Source organism: Magnolia sinica, chromosome 15 (assembly GCF_029962835.1).
Source record: "Magnolia sinica isolate HGM2019 chromosome 15, MsV1, whole genome shotgun sequence".
In the NCBI taxonomy this organism is placed as follows: domain Eukaryota; kingdom Viridiplantae; phylum Streptophyta; class Magnoliopsida; order Magnoliales; family Magnoliaceae; genus Magnolia; species Magnolia sinica.
Window position 1 is genome coordinate 63525144 of NC_080587.1, and position 20305 is coordinate 63545448.

A 20305-nucleotide genomic window follows, 5' to 3' on the forward strand; every position below is an offset into this window, starting at 1 on the left:
ATAAGATCAATGGTCTTGAACATAACCATGGGATCCAACTGCACAGAATGGATCGGTGCATATGGACGCTTTCACTTCCTATGTATCAGGATATAATTTGTTGGGGGAGAAAAGATAACATTGGAATTATAGCTCCAGTCAGGCACCCTCAGAAACAGCATCTTTCACTTTGTGTGATGGTTGGCCCCATCCATTAGCCCCCAGCATCAGCTTATTACCACTCCAGTAATTCAACGACATTTTAGAAATTTTTTTCCTAGATATTCTTTTTCCTCTGCTGGATATAACTCGAGAGGATGGCAAGCCATACTTTGAAGTCACTACACCCAGTCCTTTTGATGGCTGGACGAACAACAAAAAGAGCTGTTTATTTGTTCTAGCCTCTTGTTCTTAACTCATTGTTTTTGTTATTTATTTGTTCTAGCCTCTTGTTCTTAACTCATTTCTTTTGTTATTTATTTGTTATAGCCTCTTGTTCAAAAAAAAAATATCTCCACCACATGGAACCAACCTGAACCCAACTGTGGTCTCTTTGTATGGTTCTTTGTGACCTTGCCAATCATTTGTTTCAATATTTAACTTATCTTACTATATATTTATTCTTTGATTTTTAAATCTATTTGCGAAATGGATTCGGATTTTGAGATGAATTTTCATATGATGTCTACAATGACTATGACTTGTGCCTTAATGACTATTTGGCTTGATAAAAATAATATGTTAGAAGAATCACAAGAACATCAACAAAATTGGACAGGCGCACAGGCTGCGAATGCGATTATTAATGGACTGGGGCCAACATGCTTTAACTACATTCGTATGCACAAAGATGCTTTCTTTAGCCTTCGTGATATGATACATGAAAAGAGTAACCTGCGAGACACATTTGGCGTATCACTGGAAGAAGAGTTAGTAATTTTTCTTCATATAATTAGTCATAATATTAAGAACCGTGTCATGCAGTATCATTTTAACCACTCTGGGGAAACAATTAGTCGTCACTTTAACAAAATGCTTAATGCAGTTGTACTTTTATAACACGATATTATAAAATCACCTGCAAATGGTGTACCACCCAAAATAATGAATAGTACAAGGTTTTTCCCGTACTTTAAGGATTGTGTTGGAGCTATAGACTGCTCACATATTCCAGCGATGATCAGTATAAAAGAGCAAGCCAAGTGGCGTATTCGAAAAGGATTTATTTCCCAAAATGTGTTAGCAAGCTACTCTTTTGATTTAACATTTCAATATGTACTAACGGGGTGGGAGGGATCGGCATCAGATTCACGAATATTGGCAGATGCTCTTAACTGACAACACAAATTGATTGTCCTAGCAGGTATTGATCTAAGTAGACTTATAAATATATATTTATTTATTAATAAGCAGATTACATTTTAGAGTATTGAAGGCATGATTTCCCATATTGAAGATTGCTTCAGGCTATCCTTTAAATACACAAGTCAATATAGTTGCTGTTGCATGTTGTATCCTACATAATCATATTATCAATGAAAAACGTGATCAAGAGCTTGATTTTAAAAATAACAATGATATCAGTAATGGTGAAGATGAAAGTGAGATGCATGAAGATGAAGGTAATGAGAGTAGTGAAGATGAGAATGAATGCGACTTCCGAAATGAATCTGCGGCTACTAGGAGGGAAAAATAAAGATGGAGGGAATTTAGACTTGGACTTGCGTCGGCTATGTGGGAATCATACAAGTCAGAACAAAACATCAATTAGTTATATATATATATATATATATATATATATATATATATATATATATATATATATATATATATATATATATATATATATATATAGAATGTGGATGCTGATAGAAAGATTATTGCAATTTATAATATTTCTACATCTATTTGCAATTTATATTATATTTCTATATCTTATGTGGCTTTACATGTTTGTAATGTTTAAATGTATAACGTTTTAAGGTATGTCACGAAATGCAAAGGCAAGCAGCAGTGGCCGAAAGGCACAAATTAATTGGACATCATACATGTATGAATGTATGGCAAACGCCTTAGTTGAGGAAGTATCGCTGGGAAAAAAATCTGACAACGCTTTTCGAGAAGCTAGTATGAATAAAGTAGCAAAAATTGTGATGGAGACATTTTCTGTGCAAGTGGATGGAGAAAAGTGCAGGAATCGGTTACGAACGCTTAAAAAGAAATATAACTTGGCAAAGCTTGCACTTAGCAAAAGTGGCTTCGGTTGGGATGAAGAAAGAAAATGTGTTACCGCTGAACCAGACGTTTGGGATGAATTCATCAAGGTGAAGTTCATTCAAAACTTGAAGTCATTCATATACAGTGAAAACTAACTAAATTTCATTTGTTTTATAGGCAAAACCTGAAGCTATTCATATCAGAAACAAGCCATTCCCACTGCTAGCTCAGTTTGATATTATATGTGGGGACGATTCTGCTACCGGGAACGCAGCACGAACTACATCCGATCTTGAGGAAGAAGTCCTCCATTCATCTCATTACATGGATGACATCCCATTGTCCTCATACCTCTCTGGATCATATACACCATTTGCACCACCCGATGATGTATATTCCGACGGAACACAAGGTCAATATCAATATGGCGAAGGAAGCGGTCAAAGGGATGTGAGAAACTCTGCTCCAAGGCCATTAAAGAAGAAGAAGAATGCCTCTATTGCATCAATTGTTATTGAAAAGTTTGAACGCATGCAGGAAACAATGGATGAATATGTTTCATTCAAAACTAAAACAGCAGAAAGACTATGGGATGAGTTGGAGAATATGACAACCATTGATTCTGACATGATGTATAGGGCCTACACATTCCTTGCGGAAAGACCGCATTTTGCTTCTACATTCCTAGATCATGTAAGTCCTATTCAAAGGAATGAATGGTTGGAGAGGATGATTCCCTAGTAAAAAATTTTAAATGTAATTTCTATAGTTAAAGAAGACATTGGTAATGTAATTTAATTATTAGATTTTCTATTAATATTTTTAAGTTTATTCTCAATGCTTAAATTGAGTTATTACTCCATATTATAGATATTTTGAATTCGTGGGCCCACTTTTAAGGCCCTCATGATGATTGGTTTAGCTTAATAATTATCTCAAATATACATTTTAACGGACTCAACAAAAAAACATATTTGATCCTATGTTTTTTTTATATGATTATAACATTTTAGAGCAATTCCTCAATATAAGCTCTGCTTGATGTGAATATACAATTTTCTACCTGTGAATAAATTATAGGCTATCCAAACAGAAAAACCAACTTGCCTGTAAGTGACTTACAACTCACATCCAAACAAGTTACCTGTAAGTAACTTTCACTTGTAAGTGACTTAAAGGTAAGTCACTTACAACTTAAAAGAACCTACGGGCATCAAAACAGGCCCCAAAATTTATACGTGGATTTCGTGCCAAAGGAGGCATGCTCACCTACGCACGTGCGCAACTTTGTACAGGCAATAACTGGGTCTGATATGTAATATTTGACCCTCAACAATTAGCTTTTTGAAAATCAACCCTCTTGTGGGCCATGGCAAAGAGAAACGCAAATCAAGGGAAGAAACTGTTTTCATTTTTCATGGCCCACCGAAGTCTTGGTTTAAAGTAAAATTTGATACCACGGAGTTTTATGAGGTTCTGCTTCATGTGGACCATTCAGATTTTATAAACTCATCATGTATGATGAGTTCTCAAAAAAGTTTGTACGTAGTCCGTGCGAACTGGTTCGTAGGTGAGCGTTCTGCGGGCTAAAGCCTTTCGCAGATAAGTTCCTGCGAAAGGATGCTGGGTGGGGCCCACCACCATGTTTGTGGGAAATCTACTCCGTTAATCCATTTATAGAGCTCATTTTAGAAAAATATGCCAAAAGCTAAGTGGATCCAAAACTCCAGTGGGCCACACGAGATGAAACAGTGGGGATTCAGTAAGAACCGTTGAAACATTCTTACGGCCATAAAAAGCTTTGTTTTAGGATTTTTATTTTTATTTTTAATTTCTTTTGTATTTTCACTTCATCCCCAGTGTTAATGACCTTATCAACTGTTTGGATGGCATATGAACATCAAGGTGGAGCCTAGGAAGTTTTCAACCGTAGGTATTTGTTTCCCCACTGTTTCATATCGTGTGACCCACTTGATTTTTGGATCCAACTCATTTTTGGTCTCTTGTCTTAAAATAATATCTAAAAACGGATTAACGGAATAGATTTTCAAAACACATGGTATTGGGCCCTACCCAGCATCCTTGAGCAGGAACTTCACCCCGAGGGCTCCTTCCGCATCCGTCATTCAAAGCGGCTTCCAGCCACTCGCTGGTGGTTGGTGCTCTATGAGCCCCAACATGACGTACGTGTTTCATCCACGCCGTCCATCTAATTTTCTAGATAATTTTAGGGTATAAGACCAAAATTGAGGTATATCCCAATCTCAAATGGACCACATTACAGGAAACAGTGTTGAATGAGCGTGGACCATTAAAAACCTTTTGGGGGCCATAAAAGTTTTGGATCAAGCTAATCTTTGGTTTTTCCCTTCATCTGGTCCTGTATGACCTAATCAACAGATTGGATGTCAAATAAACGGTACAGTGGGCCTTAAGATGGATTTTAATGGTGGATATCCAATTGCCATTGTTTTCATGTGGTGTGGTCCACCTAAGATTTATTTCCCACTAATTTTTGGTATAAAACTGTAAAATAATCTGAAAAAATGGATGAACAGAATAGATGAAACACTTACATCATAGTGGGGCCTACAGAGCACCGATCACCAGCCACAAGGCTGGTGGTAGGGGGAGTAGCTATTCTGTTTCCCGCCAAATGAAGGAGATGAATAGTTGGCTTATCGTCAGTAAGTTCTTTGGGTCCCATCGTGAGGTATGTATTATATCCAAACCGTCCATCCAATTGGCGAGCTCATCGTAAGGCTTGAGACAAAAAATAAGACAGATTTAACCATCAAGTGGACCACACTGAAAAAAGCAGTGGGGGATTGAATGTCTACCATTGAAACCCTTTTGGGGGCCATAAAAGTTTTGGATCAAGCTGATCTTTGTTTTTTCCCTTCATAAGGGCTTGTATGATCTAATCAATAGATTTGATGTCAAATAAATAGTACTGTGGGCCTTAAGAGGATTTTATGGTGGATATCCAATCAATATTGTTTTCTTATGATGTGGTCCACCTTAGGTTTATATCCCTATCATTTTTTTCGATCAAGCCCTAAAATGATCGGTAAAAATGGATGAACATAATGGATGAAATACATACATCATGGTGGGGCCCACATATCACTGAATACTAGCCAACGGGCGGGTGGCAGGAGAGTAGCCAATCCGTTCTCATCCATGCTGGTATTTGTGGTGCGGTCCATTTAATCTTTGGATATGATTCATTTTTTGAATAATTCTCTGAAATGATCTTGAAAAATGGATGAACAGTGTGGGTTGATCCCAAATTTTCAGTAAATCCAAAACTCAAGTGGACCATGCCACACGAAACAATGTGGAAAATGATTTCCACCATTGATACCTTCCTTGGGCCCACAGTAACGTTTATTTGCCATCCAACCTACTCATAATATCAAATATATATGAATGAAGAGAAAACACAAACATAAGCTTGATCCAAAACTTCTATGGCCTCCAAGAATTTTTCAATGGTAGAGGTTAAATCACACTATTTCCTGTGGTGTGGTCCACGTGAGCTTTGGATATGCTTCATTTTTGTTCTTTAGACCTCAAATTATCTGTTAACATGGATAAACAGAGTGGATAAAATAAATAAATAATAATGGACCCCACAGAGTTTACTCTAGTAAGGGTAATGACTAACTCACCTAAATATAGAGGGGTTTCCTTAAAACATTCATAATCATATATTGGGCTTGCCTTAATGTGATTCATATATCCAACCCACTCATTATATGTGTCCCACTTAGATGACGAGTCAGACTAAGTTTTAGCCGCATCCAAAACTCATGTGGGCCTCACCAAGTGCTTTTATGTTTTTTTAGATGTCTTGACATGGTTTTAGATGGTATGGCCCACCTGAGTTTCGTTTACGGATGATTTTTGAAATATCTCATAACCTAAAGGGGACACATTAAATGCATGGTGTTGATGTTCGACACACATCATGATGGGGCCCACAAAACTTATTAGCATCAATTCGTAGGTTCTCGCGAGGTCAATAGGTTAGGTCACAATTTTGACAATAATATTTAGCCCATTTTATATGTATAGTCCATTCACTCTATTTTATTGATCAATACCCTCAATTTGACTAGTTACTCCCCCCAATCAGGCTAGCTACATGTGAGAAAGGTATTGGGAATACAAGATTGATCGACAATCTGAGTGAAATTTGATTTAAACATATGAAGTTATTTACTCTTCAATCTGGACTAATTTGATTGTCCAAAAACGGTTAAATGTTCAATTAGTGGATGTACCTAATAATTTATTAAAAAATATTTTTTTCACATATAAATTTCAATTTCCATTTAAAAATAACATTTTTTTTTCAAAATGTATATTTTTTTACTCTTAATTTTTCTTTGAAAACTTTTAACAAAATATCATTTTTATTATAAAATATTTCAAAAAATAAATTAAAATACAAAGTCAAATTTTTTTTTTTCTAAATATCTTAAATTTTCACAAATTTTTTTCCCCGAAAATTCCAAAATGCTGATTTTATTTCTTTAAAAGCATCATGTTGCTTTCAACTTTTCAATTTTTTTTTTTAAATTATATATATTTTTTCAAAATCTTAGTGTTTTTATAAATAACTTTTTCTTTTAATTTCGAATTTTGAACATTTTCAAATATTTTTTAAAATCACAAAAAATTTCAACTTATTTATTTTTCGTTTCAAAATGTTTGTTTTTTGATAAAGTATCGATTTTTTAATATCATTTTATTTTAAAATTTTCAATTCTTTTTCACTTCTCCAATTTTTAAAAAGCATTTTATTCGAACTTGTCAATTTTTATTGAACTTCACAATTTTTTTATTTTTTATTTTTCAAATTTCAAACTCTCATTTTCATTTTAAAAATATTTTCATTTTTCAACATTGTGAAAATTTTCACATTTTTAAAAATATTTTTAATTTTCTTTTTCAGGATATTATTTTTCTCAAAATCAAATGCTTTTTTTAATTTTTTTTTCAAATTTATCAACTTTATTAAATATTCTTTTTTGTTCCCACAAAATAGATTTTTATTAAATCACGATTTTTATTTTTTCAAAATCTAATTTTTTTCTCAAACATTGTTAAATTTTTTAAACTTCTCAATATTCTTTTTCACCTGATATTACAAATCATTTAAATATTAGTTTTAAATTAAAAAATAAAAATAAAAATTCCACTCATTTGATATAAAAACAAAATAAATTTTCTTTTTACATTCAATCAATTGTTAAAAAATAATCTTAGATACAAATATGTACAATTAAACCACTGAAATTCTATTAAAAAACAATTATTAGACTACAAAAAAACTTAATTTTCCACTATATTCTAAAAAAAAATGAAAAAAAAAAAATGTTAAAGGCAAAAGTCCTTTTACGACGGATCATAATCCGTCGCAAAAGTAATTGAAAAGCGCGCCATTTGGTATTTTGGGTGGGAATTTGCAACTGTTCGTTTTCCATCGCCCAATCAAAATTTGTGACGGATTTCGTACGTTTCATAGTTACGACGGACGAAAATCCGTCATAAATAAGATTTTAGCGACGGATCTTAGTCCGTCGCTAAATTCCGCGACGTTCGGACCGGATTTTCGATAGAGCTTGGTGATGGACTTTTTCATTAGCGACGGATTAAATTCGTCGTTAAATCCGTCGCAAAAATACATCGCAAATTGGCCATTTTGGCGTAGTGGTTGCGGATGTCTCATTTTTGGGCCCATACCGTAAAATGATTTGGCCAAAGTGGTGAACAGAGTGAATTTGTTACAAGTGGGGCCATGAGTTTATTAAAGGATAGAGATTCAAAGGTGGACGTTCAGTGCCCACTTTTTGGTGCCGTGTGGCCCACTAAAGTAGTGGATCTACTTCATTTTAGGCCCACACTTTAAAATAATCTAGCAAGCGTGGTGGACAAGGTAGATTTGTCACAAACATAGCATTGATCCTATGAGTAGGTTTGTCACAAACATCACGTTGAGTCCCATGAGTTTTTCAAGGGAGAAAGTTTCAATGGTGGCTGTTCAATTCTCATTATTTAGGAACGTATGGCCCACTTAAGTTTTGGATCTGCCCAAATTTTGAACTCATATCCTAAACTGATATGACAGAACTGGTGGACAGTATGGGTTTGTCAATTGTCACAAGCATCAAGGTGAGACTCATGAGTTTTCCAGGAAGAGATATTCAGTGGTAGGCTTTCAATATCCACTGTTTCATGTTATGTGGTCTTGCCTTTTAGATTTGCATCATTTTTGGACCCATGCCTTAAAATGATCTAGCGATTTATCACAAACATCACAGTGGGCCCGTGAGTTGTTCAAGGGAGAAAGGGCCTTCATGCATGTGTTTTATCCCTGGAGCATGTGTTGGCACGACTGTGGGGCCCACCATGATGTGTGTGTTTTATCCATTTTATATATTCGTTTTGCTAGCTCATTCAAGGACGAGCCAAAAAATGAGGTAAATCTAAAGCTCAAGTAGACTACATCATAGGAAAGAGTGGGGATAATGACCGCACCCTCCATGAAACCTTCCTGGGGCATACCATGGTGCATGTGTTCCCCAATAAGTTTTCAATAGTAGGGTTTAATCACTACTTTTTCATGTTGTGTGGCCTACCAACATTGCCTTTGTGACATCCACTCCATCCATTGGATTTGCGAGCTCATGGAAGGACATAAGCCCAAAAACTAGGCAAATCCAACATTGGGGTAGGCTACCTCACGCAACAATGATTAATGGTAATTTAAATAGTTTGCATTCAATACCACTAATTTATTTTTGTGGCCACTTAAGTTCTGAATCCTCCACATTGGATGTCACTTGGACACTGCAGTTGCTCCACCAAACTTACCCCGAGGATCACACCAAACAATGCCACACAAACAACGCCTTGAACTGCTATTTGCTGCAAAAGGAAGTCCCAGCATGAAATGAGGTAAAACTGTGGAAAGCCACCGTTATAAAATGTAAAAATGCTATTTTTACTTTCACCTAATGTCTAAAAGAGCTAACCTTCTATCAAAAGTCAACATATCCATAGGTTAAGACGTAAGTTATTTTATGAAAATAGTTTAAAAGTATGAAAATTTTGATTTATATATAACTTTAACAGCAGTTAACTATAAAAAAAAATATCTATTTTTAAAATTTCCATTAAATTATCGCTAGATTTCCAAACTTAATTATAGAATCACTTTTCAATGTATGATTTTCAAACTTAATTATAGGTGCTTTGAACGGTGGATCTGCTTCATTATTTGGGCTCATATCTTAAAATGATCTAAGAAAAGAGATGTACTCCTGGCTAGAGATGAGTAGGGGTAGGACACAATCCAAAGAGAATGAATCATTATTACATTTGAGGAAGATTATATATTAAAATGTAATACTATAATTAAGTTTGCTAGAACACAACTATAGCCACCCCGGGCTCTAGCTTCAAACCTTTAGATCATTTGACTATTTTCCTTTAAATATGGATAGTCTCCTTAACTTTTAAATAATTCAATGGTTAAAATATTTCATTGTGATTTTTTTATTTGCTCATCTAGGATGAAGCTCATTATATAAATGGTTTGGATCACCAAAAGAGACCCATGTCTAGCAGATACAAGTCCCAACGGCCCTATATTGAACTATCCGGATCTCCTTCGGGCCATTTGGATACCACCAAAAAAGTTACTTTTTCTACTTTTCCAGCAATAGATTGGTAACTAATTTAAGATAAATGAATTTCATTTATGATCAATTATAAATAACTTTTTTTTTAAATTACTTAATCACATTAATTTAATAAGTAGAAATTAAAATTAGCTACTTAAGGCATAAGCTAACTTATCTTAAATAATTTAAGATCCAAATGCTCTTTACATGTAGTCCATGGTGCATGGCCAATACCATTAAGAAAATGTTAATAAACTGTCACCTGATTTTATTATATTTAAACGAGGACTGGACCAAACGACGACTTCCTTCTCAAGGTATGAGACGGGACCACCTTTTTAGGGTATCCGTACGATCGTGGGCCCCACCCGTACTAGTTTTCAAACCATGATCCAATCACCCCTGGTTTCTTAGTAAGCAAGCTTTTCCTTCATCTGGCATCTTTAGTTCACCTTTATTCGGTGTCAGCTGTGATGATGCTATTTCCTTGACTGAAAATTGTGGGGCCCACCTTCCAGGAGAGGTGGACAGCATGTGATGAGGGAGAGACTACGTTCCCACCCTTTTGAAGTTGTGGGGTCCCATCCATCATAGACCATGCATAGGGTGACATGGAATCGCACTGTGGTTGGATAAGAGCCCGAAATTCACACCAATCAGACGATCTTGGTCATATGATTCAGATATTAAATTGGACAACTGAGCATGATAACATTAATTGTACAATTGATGGTGAGGATCGTCCGGTCTCTCTCATTTTTATTATTTTTTTCCACCAACAGTAATAGGACGAGTAACCTAAATTGGTGTGATGATAGACAGCCATCTTTCTCACATAAGTGGGCCCGCCTAGTGGGGTGGATTGGCTCTCCTCGCTGGGAACATACAGGGGCTCTGAGGGGCCACCGTGATGTATGGATTTTATCTACCCTCTTATCCATTTTGTCATGGTACAATCCCAGAAATGAGGTACATCCAAGGTTCAGATAGATCATGCATGGGAGATTAAACACCTACCATTGAAAACATTTGGATGGCCATAGTAATTTTGGGTTAAGCTGATATTTGTGTTTTTCCCTTCATCCAAGTCTATATGAACCTATGAATCGTGGATGAAAATAAACCATCGTGGTGGGCTGCTTAAAAAGGTTTTAACCGTGGGTGTCATTATCACTACTGTTTTTCATGGTGTGGTATAATTGAGGCTTGGATCTGCCTCAATTAATTTTAGACTTATAGCCTAAAATAATATGGCAAAAATGAATGGATAGTGTAGATATAATGGCACTCATAGCCCGTGTCCGTTCATAACTAGGAAGGAGGAGTAACCGTTGATTGCATACACATGATTTATGTGTCTTATCTATGTCGTCCATCTATGTTATCAACTCATTTTAGAACATGAGCCCACACTTGAAGCATATACTAATTTTAAGTGTACCACATTACCAGGGAAAAGCATGAATTTGTATGAATTTATACGGCTAACATTGAAAACTTTCTTAGAGGTTATAGAAGTTTTGGATCAAGTTGAAATTTGTGTTTGTCCTGTACCTCAATGAGCTTACGAACAAGCTAGATGACAAATAAACATCATTGTAGACCTTACAAAGGTTTTAACGGTGAATATTATCATCCCACTCTTCTTTGTGATGTGGCATACTTGTGATTTGCATATGCTTCAATTTTGAGTTCTCTCGCCAAAATGAGCGGGAAAAACAAATGGATGGCGTGGATAAGGCATATACATCCACGGGGACCCGGAAACAGATTGGCTACTCCCCTGCCACCAGCCATTGGTCGGTGATGTGTGGGCCCCACCATGATGTATGTGTTTCATCCATGCTGTCCATCTGTTTTTCTAGATCATTTTATGGTATGAGACAAAAAATTAGGTATATATATATCTCAAGTGGACCACATTACAGGAAACAGGGTTGAATGAAAGTAGACCATTAAAAACTTTTTGGGGGCCATACAAGTTTTGGATCAAGATGATCTTTGTTTTTTTTCCCTTCATCTGGGTCTGTATGACCTAATCAACCGATTGGATGTCAAATAAACAATACATTGGGCCTTAGGAGGATTTTAATGGTGGATATCCAATCACTATTGTTTTCCTATGGTGTGTTCCACCTGAGATTTATATCCCTCTCATTTTAGGCATCAAACCCTAAAATGATCTTTAAAAATGGATGAACGGAATGGATGAAACACATACATCATGGTGGGGCCCACAGAGCATCGACCACTGGCCCCGGGGCTGGTGGCAGGGGGAGTAGCCAATCCGTTTCCCGGGGACCCAGAGAGTTTAGTCGCGCTCAGTACGCAATCCGCTTTCCTTGCAAGTTTCCTAGGAACTTCCTGCGGTGTCGTCGCAGGCAATCCGCGTCCCAAATGATTCTGCGCGTGGACCATAACTGGTGGGGTGAGATGCACACATTAAAATGGGAGGACTATGGGGGAGCGGATTAGGTGTTACCATTACCGTGGGGCCCACGTAGGCGATGTATTGTATATCCACGCAGTTCATCCATTTCTCCATACCATTTTAGTAAGGTATCCAATAAAAATTTTGTAGATTAAGATATCAGACGGTCCATGACACAGGAAACAGTGGTGATTGGGTGGCTCACCGTTAAAAATTCCAAAGGGCCCATCACGAGGCTTTCTTTAAAAAAATTTTGAAATCTAACATCTTGATAATGCCAAGAATATCTACATGAAGGGAAAATGCAAATAATAATAATAATAATAAAATAAAAAATCTTGATCTAAAACTTTTGTGGCCCACAAAAAGTTTCAATGGTTATTCATCACTCTTTCTATTGGTATGGTCCACCTAAGACATGGATCTCCTTAATATTTTGTATTGTGTCCTAAAATAATATGGAAAATAATATGGACGGCGTAGATATTCATAAAATATGTCAAGGTGGCCCCACATGGTTAGAGTAATACCAACTAAGGTGTTACCCGGGTAACACCTAATCCGCTCCCGGACTTTGGTTTACTGGCGTAGACTTTGACAGAAGTGCGCCTCTCGCGAGTAGCCATCAAAAGACCACTCTACCAGTGTACTGGCACGTGCCAATGGCGTACGTGACACAGATCCAGACCGTTAATAAGGTGAACACATCGTACATGCATTACATGCTGATGATCAATAATGCATGAATTGTATATGCGCCTCAAGTATAGGCTCAATGTGAATTGTCGGTCCAATATTCTTAAATACCATATTTTTTACTGTGAAATGGAATAATTTTCTGGCCATGGAATACGTAAGATAGGACCCACGAGATGTACGATCCGGATCTTCCAAATGTGATACATTGGCTCGTGCGGAGAGAAGAGGATACGCACATCGGCTTTCGCGAGTAGCGCATGAATTTGTCCGAATAGAAAATAGTGAAAGGTAGAGTCCGCGTCCGTGTGAAACTATATGACGTCAGCATGCGTGATGCGACATACATCCCCTTCCAATCCGTGGGGCCCACTAAATGAAGGATAAGTCAAAAGTACACTTGATTCGGTCATCATGAGCATTAATTAGACTGTGGGATTTTCCATTCTGTAGGAGTCGGGTCCCACGTGGACGTCTACCATATTGGAAGGTCTTAGCTGTCCGATGCTTAGCTTGTTAGGTTGAATTATCGTTGATGTTTGTTTTTTTAATCCCTTGAGACTGGCCACCGATTGAAGGTAGGGGTGTACCCGTACCGGGCTAGCTGGGTTAGCTTGCTCAGCTTTCGAAGCTGAGTTCGAGCCGAGTCAAGTTGATTTTTTGAGGTCAAAAATGAGTTTGAGCCGAGTTCGAGCAACCCTAACTTGGCTCGGCTCGAATCGAATCTAGTTTGAATCGAACTCGGATCTGTATGCACATGTATTTTACTGATTAAAAGAGAGGTAAAATTTGCAATAAACAACGTAATTTTGAATCTAAGATGATTTCTTTACCAGCCATGCATGACTACTGTCTTCTCAAATAAGTAGTTTCTCTGAAACTTCCATTGGATATAAGTGGGAATAATGATAAATACAAGGTAATTACCTGCATTGAACGTAATAACGTCCGCAAGTTAGCATTCTCTGTCATCAGCTCCTACTTCTTTATCTTATGTGCATCTGCCTGTTAGATATGGGGTTTTCTTTTTTCTCTTTGTTTTTCTTGATTTTTATGTTGCTTAAAAGGTGTTTGATAAAACACCAATAAAACCATCAATCTATTTGTAAAATAGTGAGATTTTAAAGTTGCAGTTCAGAAGTGTGTGGAAATACCTTGATGGTGAACTCGGCTGGATCTTGGCTCGAGCTGGCCCAAGCTGTTGACTAAACTGAGCTGAGCTGGCTAGTCAGGCTTGAGGACCAAGTCGAGTCGAGTCGAGGTCAGCCAGTGACCGAGCCGAGTCAAGCTGAGGCTAGCTCGAATCGGTTCGACTCAATGTACACCCCTTATTAAAGGGTTGAGATTTACCGGTAAGAAAGATTTTTGATGCATGGGGCCCCTCATATCAACAGTTAGGGGAATGAACCATGGGCCCCACTTGAAACAAGATAAGATGAGCCATCCATGACGAAGGATGGGCCCCACTTGTGTACACTCTCTAGCTGAATGGGCTCATTGATGAGAGCCTAGGAGGACTGAATTTCTTTTTAATTTCCCGCAGCGTACTTAATTATACACTTTTGCAGGGAGCGGATTAGGTGTGGTCCTGAGCGTGGAGCCCACCTGGAAGTATATTTTGTATATCCACACCGTCCATTCGCTTTTCCAGCTCTTCTTGAGGAATGATGCCAAAATTGAAGCAGATATAAATATGAGGTGGACTATACCAAAGGAAACATTAGTGAATAATCATTAAAATAGGCTCGTGGGCCACGAAAATTTTGAATCAAACTGATATTTATTTATTCTTACCTTCATCTACATAAGCTGATATTTATTTATTCCTACCTTCATCTACATATGTCTGTCCTTATTAACAGGTTGGATGTAAAATAAACATTAGGGTGGGTATTTCAGCGGGCCCTAGGAAGTTTTTAATGGTGAGCGTTCAATCCCCGCTGTTTCATATGGTATGGTTCCTTAGATTTGAATCTGCTTCATTTCTCGGACCGTTTACTAAGATGATCTGAAAAAACGGATGAACATTGGATATACAGAATATATATATCAAGGTAGGCTCCACATCAGGGCCGCACATCAGGGCCGCACCGTGTTGGGTGTGGCCGAGCTGCACCGTATCCACTCCCTTCGTGGAAACCCCGTCGTTGTGATGATGAGACGGACTTCGATTGACTTAGACTATGAAAAGCGGATTAAAAATAAAAAATAAAAAAATAAAAAGAAGGGGAAGAAGAAAAATGACAACCACAACAACGACGACGACAGCGACAGTTGCAGCAGCATGGAAACAACAATAATAATAAAAGCCTAAAAATTCGGTACTACAGTTGATAGTCCGAAAGACCACCAAAGTTATCTGATCCCACTGCCCACTAATACAAACAATCCTAGGTGGGTATCTTGAAATATATCAATGGCTAGGTGTATTTTTCTATAGTGGACCCACTTGATGAGTGGATGAGGATGATTTTGGTACAATGTGATCCTAGGCCAACCAATTGGGGTGGGGCTTTCAGACCTCATCTTAAAACACGTGCCTTCGATTATCCATGTAACTTCTATAGATTTGACTGTCCATTAAAATCAAACTAAATAACAGGTACCGTCCATTCCACGGATGAGGGGGTCCCATCATGCCTCCCATTGTTTCCATGGACACAGATTGCAAACTGACCCACGCATATGGCCTGTGAGGTTTTTAATGGTAAGCCTTCCACCACCACTGTTTTCATGTGTTGGATCCTTTTTAAGATTTAGATCGGCTTATTTTTTAGCCCTAAAATAATAATCCAAAATGAATGGGCAACATAGGTAAACATATGCATTATTGTAGCGTCCACATAGCACTGTCTTGTCTTCTGCCCAGTCATTAGCAATCCCCTGGCTCCGGCATATCCCTATTGTTAGAAGTTGTGTGGCCCACAGTAATTCCCGCAACAAAATCACTCCCATCAGTTTTTAAAAGACTACAGTAGGACCAGAAGCTAAAAATAAATTAGATCAGAATTTCAAGTGGGTCACACTACGAAATAGTGGGAACATGATGTAGGGAAGGATGTGAGGTCGAGCACTATCTTCCTCAGGGTAACTGTTCCAAATCCAATCCATGGAACTTCTCTCGACGCCTCGCAGAGACTTCAATTCACGAGGAAAACAATAAAATAAATGGGCTCACAACCTTTAAATAAGATACCAAGCAATAATAGAAATTTCAGAACCATATTACAACTAAAACTCTTAGAATTCGCAACCTCCTATAAATAGTAAACTTATTATTTATATACGGTTGTGATGTCTAAATTAGTGGAGTTAAGTGGCTAAAGTAACTCAATTTACTCGACGATTGTATATTTTATGTCATAACTCATTCCGGATTAGGAAATACGTTCGATTTAAGTTTTGACAGTCCAGATCACTTCTATCGTTGATTGGGCGTTTTTTGATCCATCTTGACCATGAAACTATCCGCGACCCGCTCTACATCAGAACAAAAACATCCACCATTAAAACCATCTTCAAAATGATCATGATGTTTATATGCCATCCAAAACATTCACTAAATAAACGGGAAGCACAAATGTGTCTTTTCAATCCCAGCTGTTACACTGGGCATGGCCTACCTGAGTATCTGATCCGCCTGATTTGTAGATTCTTATCTTATCTTGATACTGTAAAACTGATGAATATCTGATCCGCCTGATTTGTAGATTCTTATCTTATCTTGATACTGCAAAACTGATGAACGGAGTGAATTTATCACAGCCATCCACGTGTGGGCCCACAGCTTCTGACCACCGGGAGTACAGGCAATCCGCTTCTTGGTGGAAACGTAACGCGCATTCCGAATCGGATCACCTGACCTCAGAGCACAGAGATCCACTGTTAAGGTGTGTGGGACCTAAAGAGATGCCCATGATAAATCCACTACGTCCATCAGTTTTGCAAGACCACGAGATGGAAGATTTTTAAAAATCAGGAAGATTCAAGACTCAGGTAAGCCACACCAAATGAAACATTAGGAAAGGAAATGTGTGGTATGGCCGTCATGAATTTTAGATCTGTCTGATTTTTAGATTTCTGTCTCATTGTTATCTTCAAAACTGATGGACGGAGTGGATTTTTCAAGGGAAAATCTGCAGGGCCCACACTGCTTCCGACAACATGTGCACAGTAATCTCTCACAGGCAATCCGTTTCCTTTCCACGTTTCTAATATTTCGCTCGTTTACCTGCGGACAGAGTCATATGATCCTCGATCGCAGTTTACCCCATGATTTACTTAGTGTTTAAGTCATGGAAAGTGGGGCCCGCATTCCAATCTTTCAATGATCTACGCCGTTGAATACATGGACCCCACTGTGGATGGGCTATTACCAAGAAATCTCTTTGATCTCACAATCCAAACCTCGAATCAGTAGTCTTGAAATTGACGGTCCACCATAAAAAAAAAAAGAACACACATGTAGATAGAGTACTCCCATTTATGAGTATTCTTATTACAGTCCAACCATAATGAAAAAAGAAAAAACAAAATGAACGATCAGGATTATTACATAATCATGTCCCCACTTATCAGAGCTAAAACCCGAGTATACTGTAAAAATCCTCTGATCGAGGACCGAAATTCTTCATACATACACAGCTCTCTAGAATTAAAACTACCGCGAAAGCTCCCAACGGGCGCACACACTCTCTTCCTCTCTCCCAAGCTTCAAAGTAGGAGGAATTTCTCAAGCATAAGGTGAGATCATTGTTTGATTTTAATGTGGATTTGATTTCTTTCAATTCCCGTTTGAGATTATTACTTCTGGTTTTATTGTTTGAAGATTTTTTTTTTTTTTTGGGAGATTATACGTTTTTGCATGGTAGTGTTCTTCATTCCTTTCAGAAATTTCTCAAGTAAAGTTGAGATTATTTGATTGATTTTGGTGTGTATTTGCTTTCTTTCAATACCCATTTGAGATTTTTTTTGTTCTTACTCTCTTTTTCCAAGGATTTCTGGGAGATAACAGAGGTTTTTGCATAGTGATGTTCTTCATTTCTATAGAAATTGAACTGGAATTTCTGCTGGAATTGAGTAGAAGTTCTTATGATTCTTCATAGTATTTATTTGTTTGATTTTTAATTCTTTTTATTCTGCATTAGGGATCATAATTGTAGAAAGTTAATTTGATTTTTCATTAATTGCATTTCATAAAAACGGATTTATTTATTTATTTATTTTTGAAGAGTACTCAAATTGGATATTTTGGTATTATATGGGTGCTGACTATGGTGATAGTCTGTCGTGATTTTAATAATGGTGGTGGTTTGTTCACCGTGAACGTGGCATGGATCTTAACCGTCTAAATTGTTGAGCAGGTTGTGGATGGTGCATAGCCTCAAAGTCACATTGATCAAACAACCATAACCATTTGATGCCGGCCAGACAATGGCTGGAATCAGATGTTTGGGGCTGTTTGATCAGCCTGATTTTTGAGGCTACGTTGATCCATCCACAATGGGCTTGCCTATTTGGACGGTCTGGATTGTAGTACATGTTGGGTCTAACTTCAACAGCCGGAATAAGATGATTGTGGTTGTTTGATTGGTGTGATACGTTGTATATGGGCCTATGGGGTCCTCTTGTGGGCAACCATTTGCGGATGGGTCCCACTCAAGTTTCCTTCTAATTAATTTCTCTACTTTATTATTTGTATTTTTGAGTTGAATTTCAGATTCAACATAAATATGATTGGGAAGAGGGGAAGATGGGAAGATCGGATGAAATGGGATAATCTCTCTCTCATCCAAAGCCTCCGCAATCCCTCGTATAAGGTATCTAAATTCCAAGAAAAATACCTGGGAGAGATCATACTCGTATGTTCATTTGGCCCACCTTTGGATGATCTAAGCCATTGATCATTATCTGGGGGCCATCTCAACGGTAGAATCAGAGGGATGATCAAGATCCTCTTGCTAGTAGTTAGGTGGATCTCTAGATGTTTGCCGTTCATCTTTGGCTTTATGGAAAGGTCCCAAGATTGTGTAGACTGTTGGATCCTGTGGGCCCACTCATCTGAGCCATCTTTCGTGATATTTAGGCACCGTTTGTCAAATATGAAGTTTAAAGCCTGAATCTAAAATCTGAACACGAAATCTAAATCTAAAGTTGAAAATTTTGTTTGATAACTATTGCTGAAGTCTAAAATTAAGTATTGAATTTGAAACAACCTATTTGTTAACAAATATCTGAAATGTTTGAAATCTGTTAATTTGACACATTTGCCCTATCTTATGTTTGGAAATGTTTTACATTATGAAGAAATTATTTTTTATTAAATAAAAATAAATCATTTCATTTGATTCAAATAACCTCAAGTACTTGATTGAAAATTAAAATATCATTATCCATAAAAAAAATGGAGAAAAAAAATATTTCTAATATTCTACAGAGAGGCTAAAAAAAACAACTAATGATGCAATAGAGAAGTGGATGAGAGGCTTTTTGTTTTTTTAGCAATACTTGAACGTGAATAGTTTTGTATCGGTTAAGTTTTTGGTGTTTTCGCTTCATCTCAATGAAAATGACCTTATAAACAGTTTGGATGACATATAAACATCAAGGTGGATCCTAAGAAGGTTTCAACCAGAGGCATTCATTTCCCCCACTGTTTCATATCATATGGCCCACTTGAGTATCATATCGTATGGCCCACTGAAAATATGTAAAAGCTATAAAATATAAATTGTATGAATTATGTTATGGGAAGATCCAAGCCCCTTATAATTCCAAGGGCCGACGTCATGCTGACCCGATCGGATAGACGACTACTCTATGTGATGCCCACAACTAAAGGATTCACCGATGAGCCTCAAAATTGCTTCGGCTCTGAGACTAATGACCGATTCGGCTCAAGACAATCTAAGACTAAAATAGGAGGAAACTCAACTTGATAAAATAGGCCCGACACTTCACCTCGGACCTCATGAAAAAGCCGTTCAGAACGTCCGACTGGCTAGAGGCCAAGGCCATCAGCTTGGCTTGGACTGTAAATGTGGTCACTGTTCGATGAAGGCTTGTAACTGCTCTGATTGAGACCGTAGTTGTCAGAAGGATCGAGCCAAGGCTAGATCCTGAGGTGGACGTTCCATGAGCTAAGCTTAGAAACTACCATAAGTGGATGTGGCCAGTTATGTCGCTCGCCGATACGCATGATGTGCATAATATCTTACATGATCCTTGAATCACGTGCGATATCCCCACGATCTAAAAATCCTCCTGATTGAGTGAATTGTGCCAA

General features: G+C 37.5%; 3 protein-coding genes across 3 annotated transcripts in view; all 3 read left to right on the forward strand.

The window, feature by feature from the left end:
- Positions 1-1053: 1053 nt before the first annotated feature.
- Positions 1054-1317, forward strand: LOC131226960 (uncharacterized; the record flags this gene model as incomplete). The annotated part of the gene is made up of 1 exon (XM_058222651.1): positions 1054-1317. A coding segment is annotated over one exon (264 nt), but the record flags the coding sequence as incomplete, so codon positions are not given.
- A 541-nt stretch (positions 1318-1858) lies between these two features.
- LOC131227120 (uncharacterized protein At2g29880-like) lies at positions 1859-3034 on the forward strand. Its single transcript, XM_058222837.1, has 2 exons — positions 1859-2303; positions 2374-3034. Exons 1-2 carry the CDS (start codon positions 1965-1967, stop codon positions 2935-2937), a joined length of 903 nt encoding a protein of 300 aa, XP_058078820.1. The 5' UTR covers positions 1859-1964; the 3' UTR covers positions 2938-3034.
- A 14668-nt stretch (positions 3035-17702) lies between these two features.
- The window catches only part of LOC131227417 (probable RNA-dependent RNA polymerase 1), a 61773-nt gene continuing 59170 nt past the window's right edge, over positions 17703-20305 (forward strand). Inside the window, exon 1 of the mRNA XM_058223223.1 lies at positions 17703-17763. The gene's annotated coding sequence lies outside the window, so the exon portion shown is untranslated. The remainder of the gene's footprint in view (positions 17764-20305) is intronic.

Excerpts from the sequence above, each read along its gene's own strand:
- LOC131227120 (XM_058222837.1), top strand. The coding sequence starts at position 1,965 with ATGTCACGAAATGCAAAGGCAAGCAGCAGTGGCCGAAAGGCACAAATT. Across the intron at positions 2,304-2,373 it reads TTTGGGATGAATTCATCAAG|GCAAAACCTGAAGCTATTCA; the intron begins GTGAAGTTCATT and ends TTTGTTTTATAG.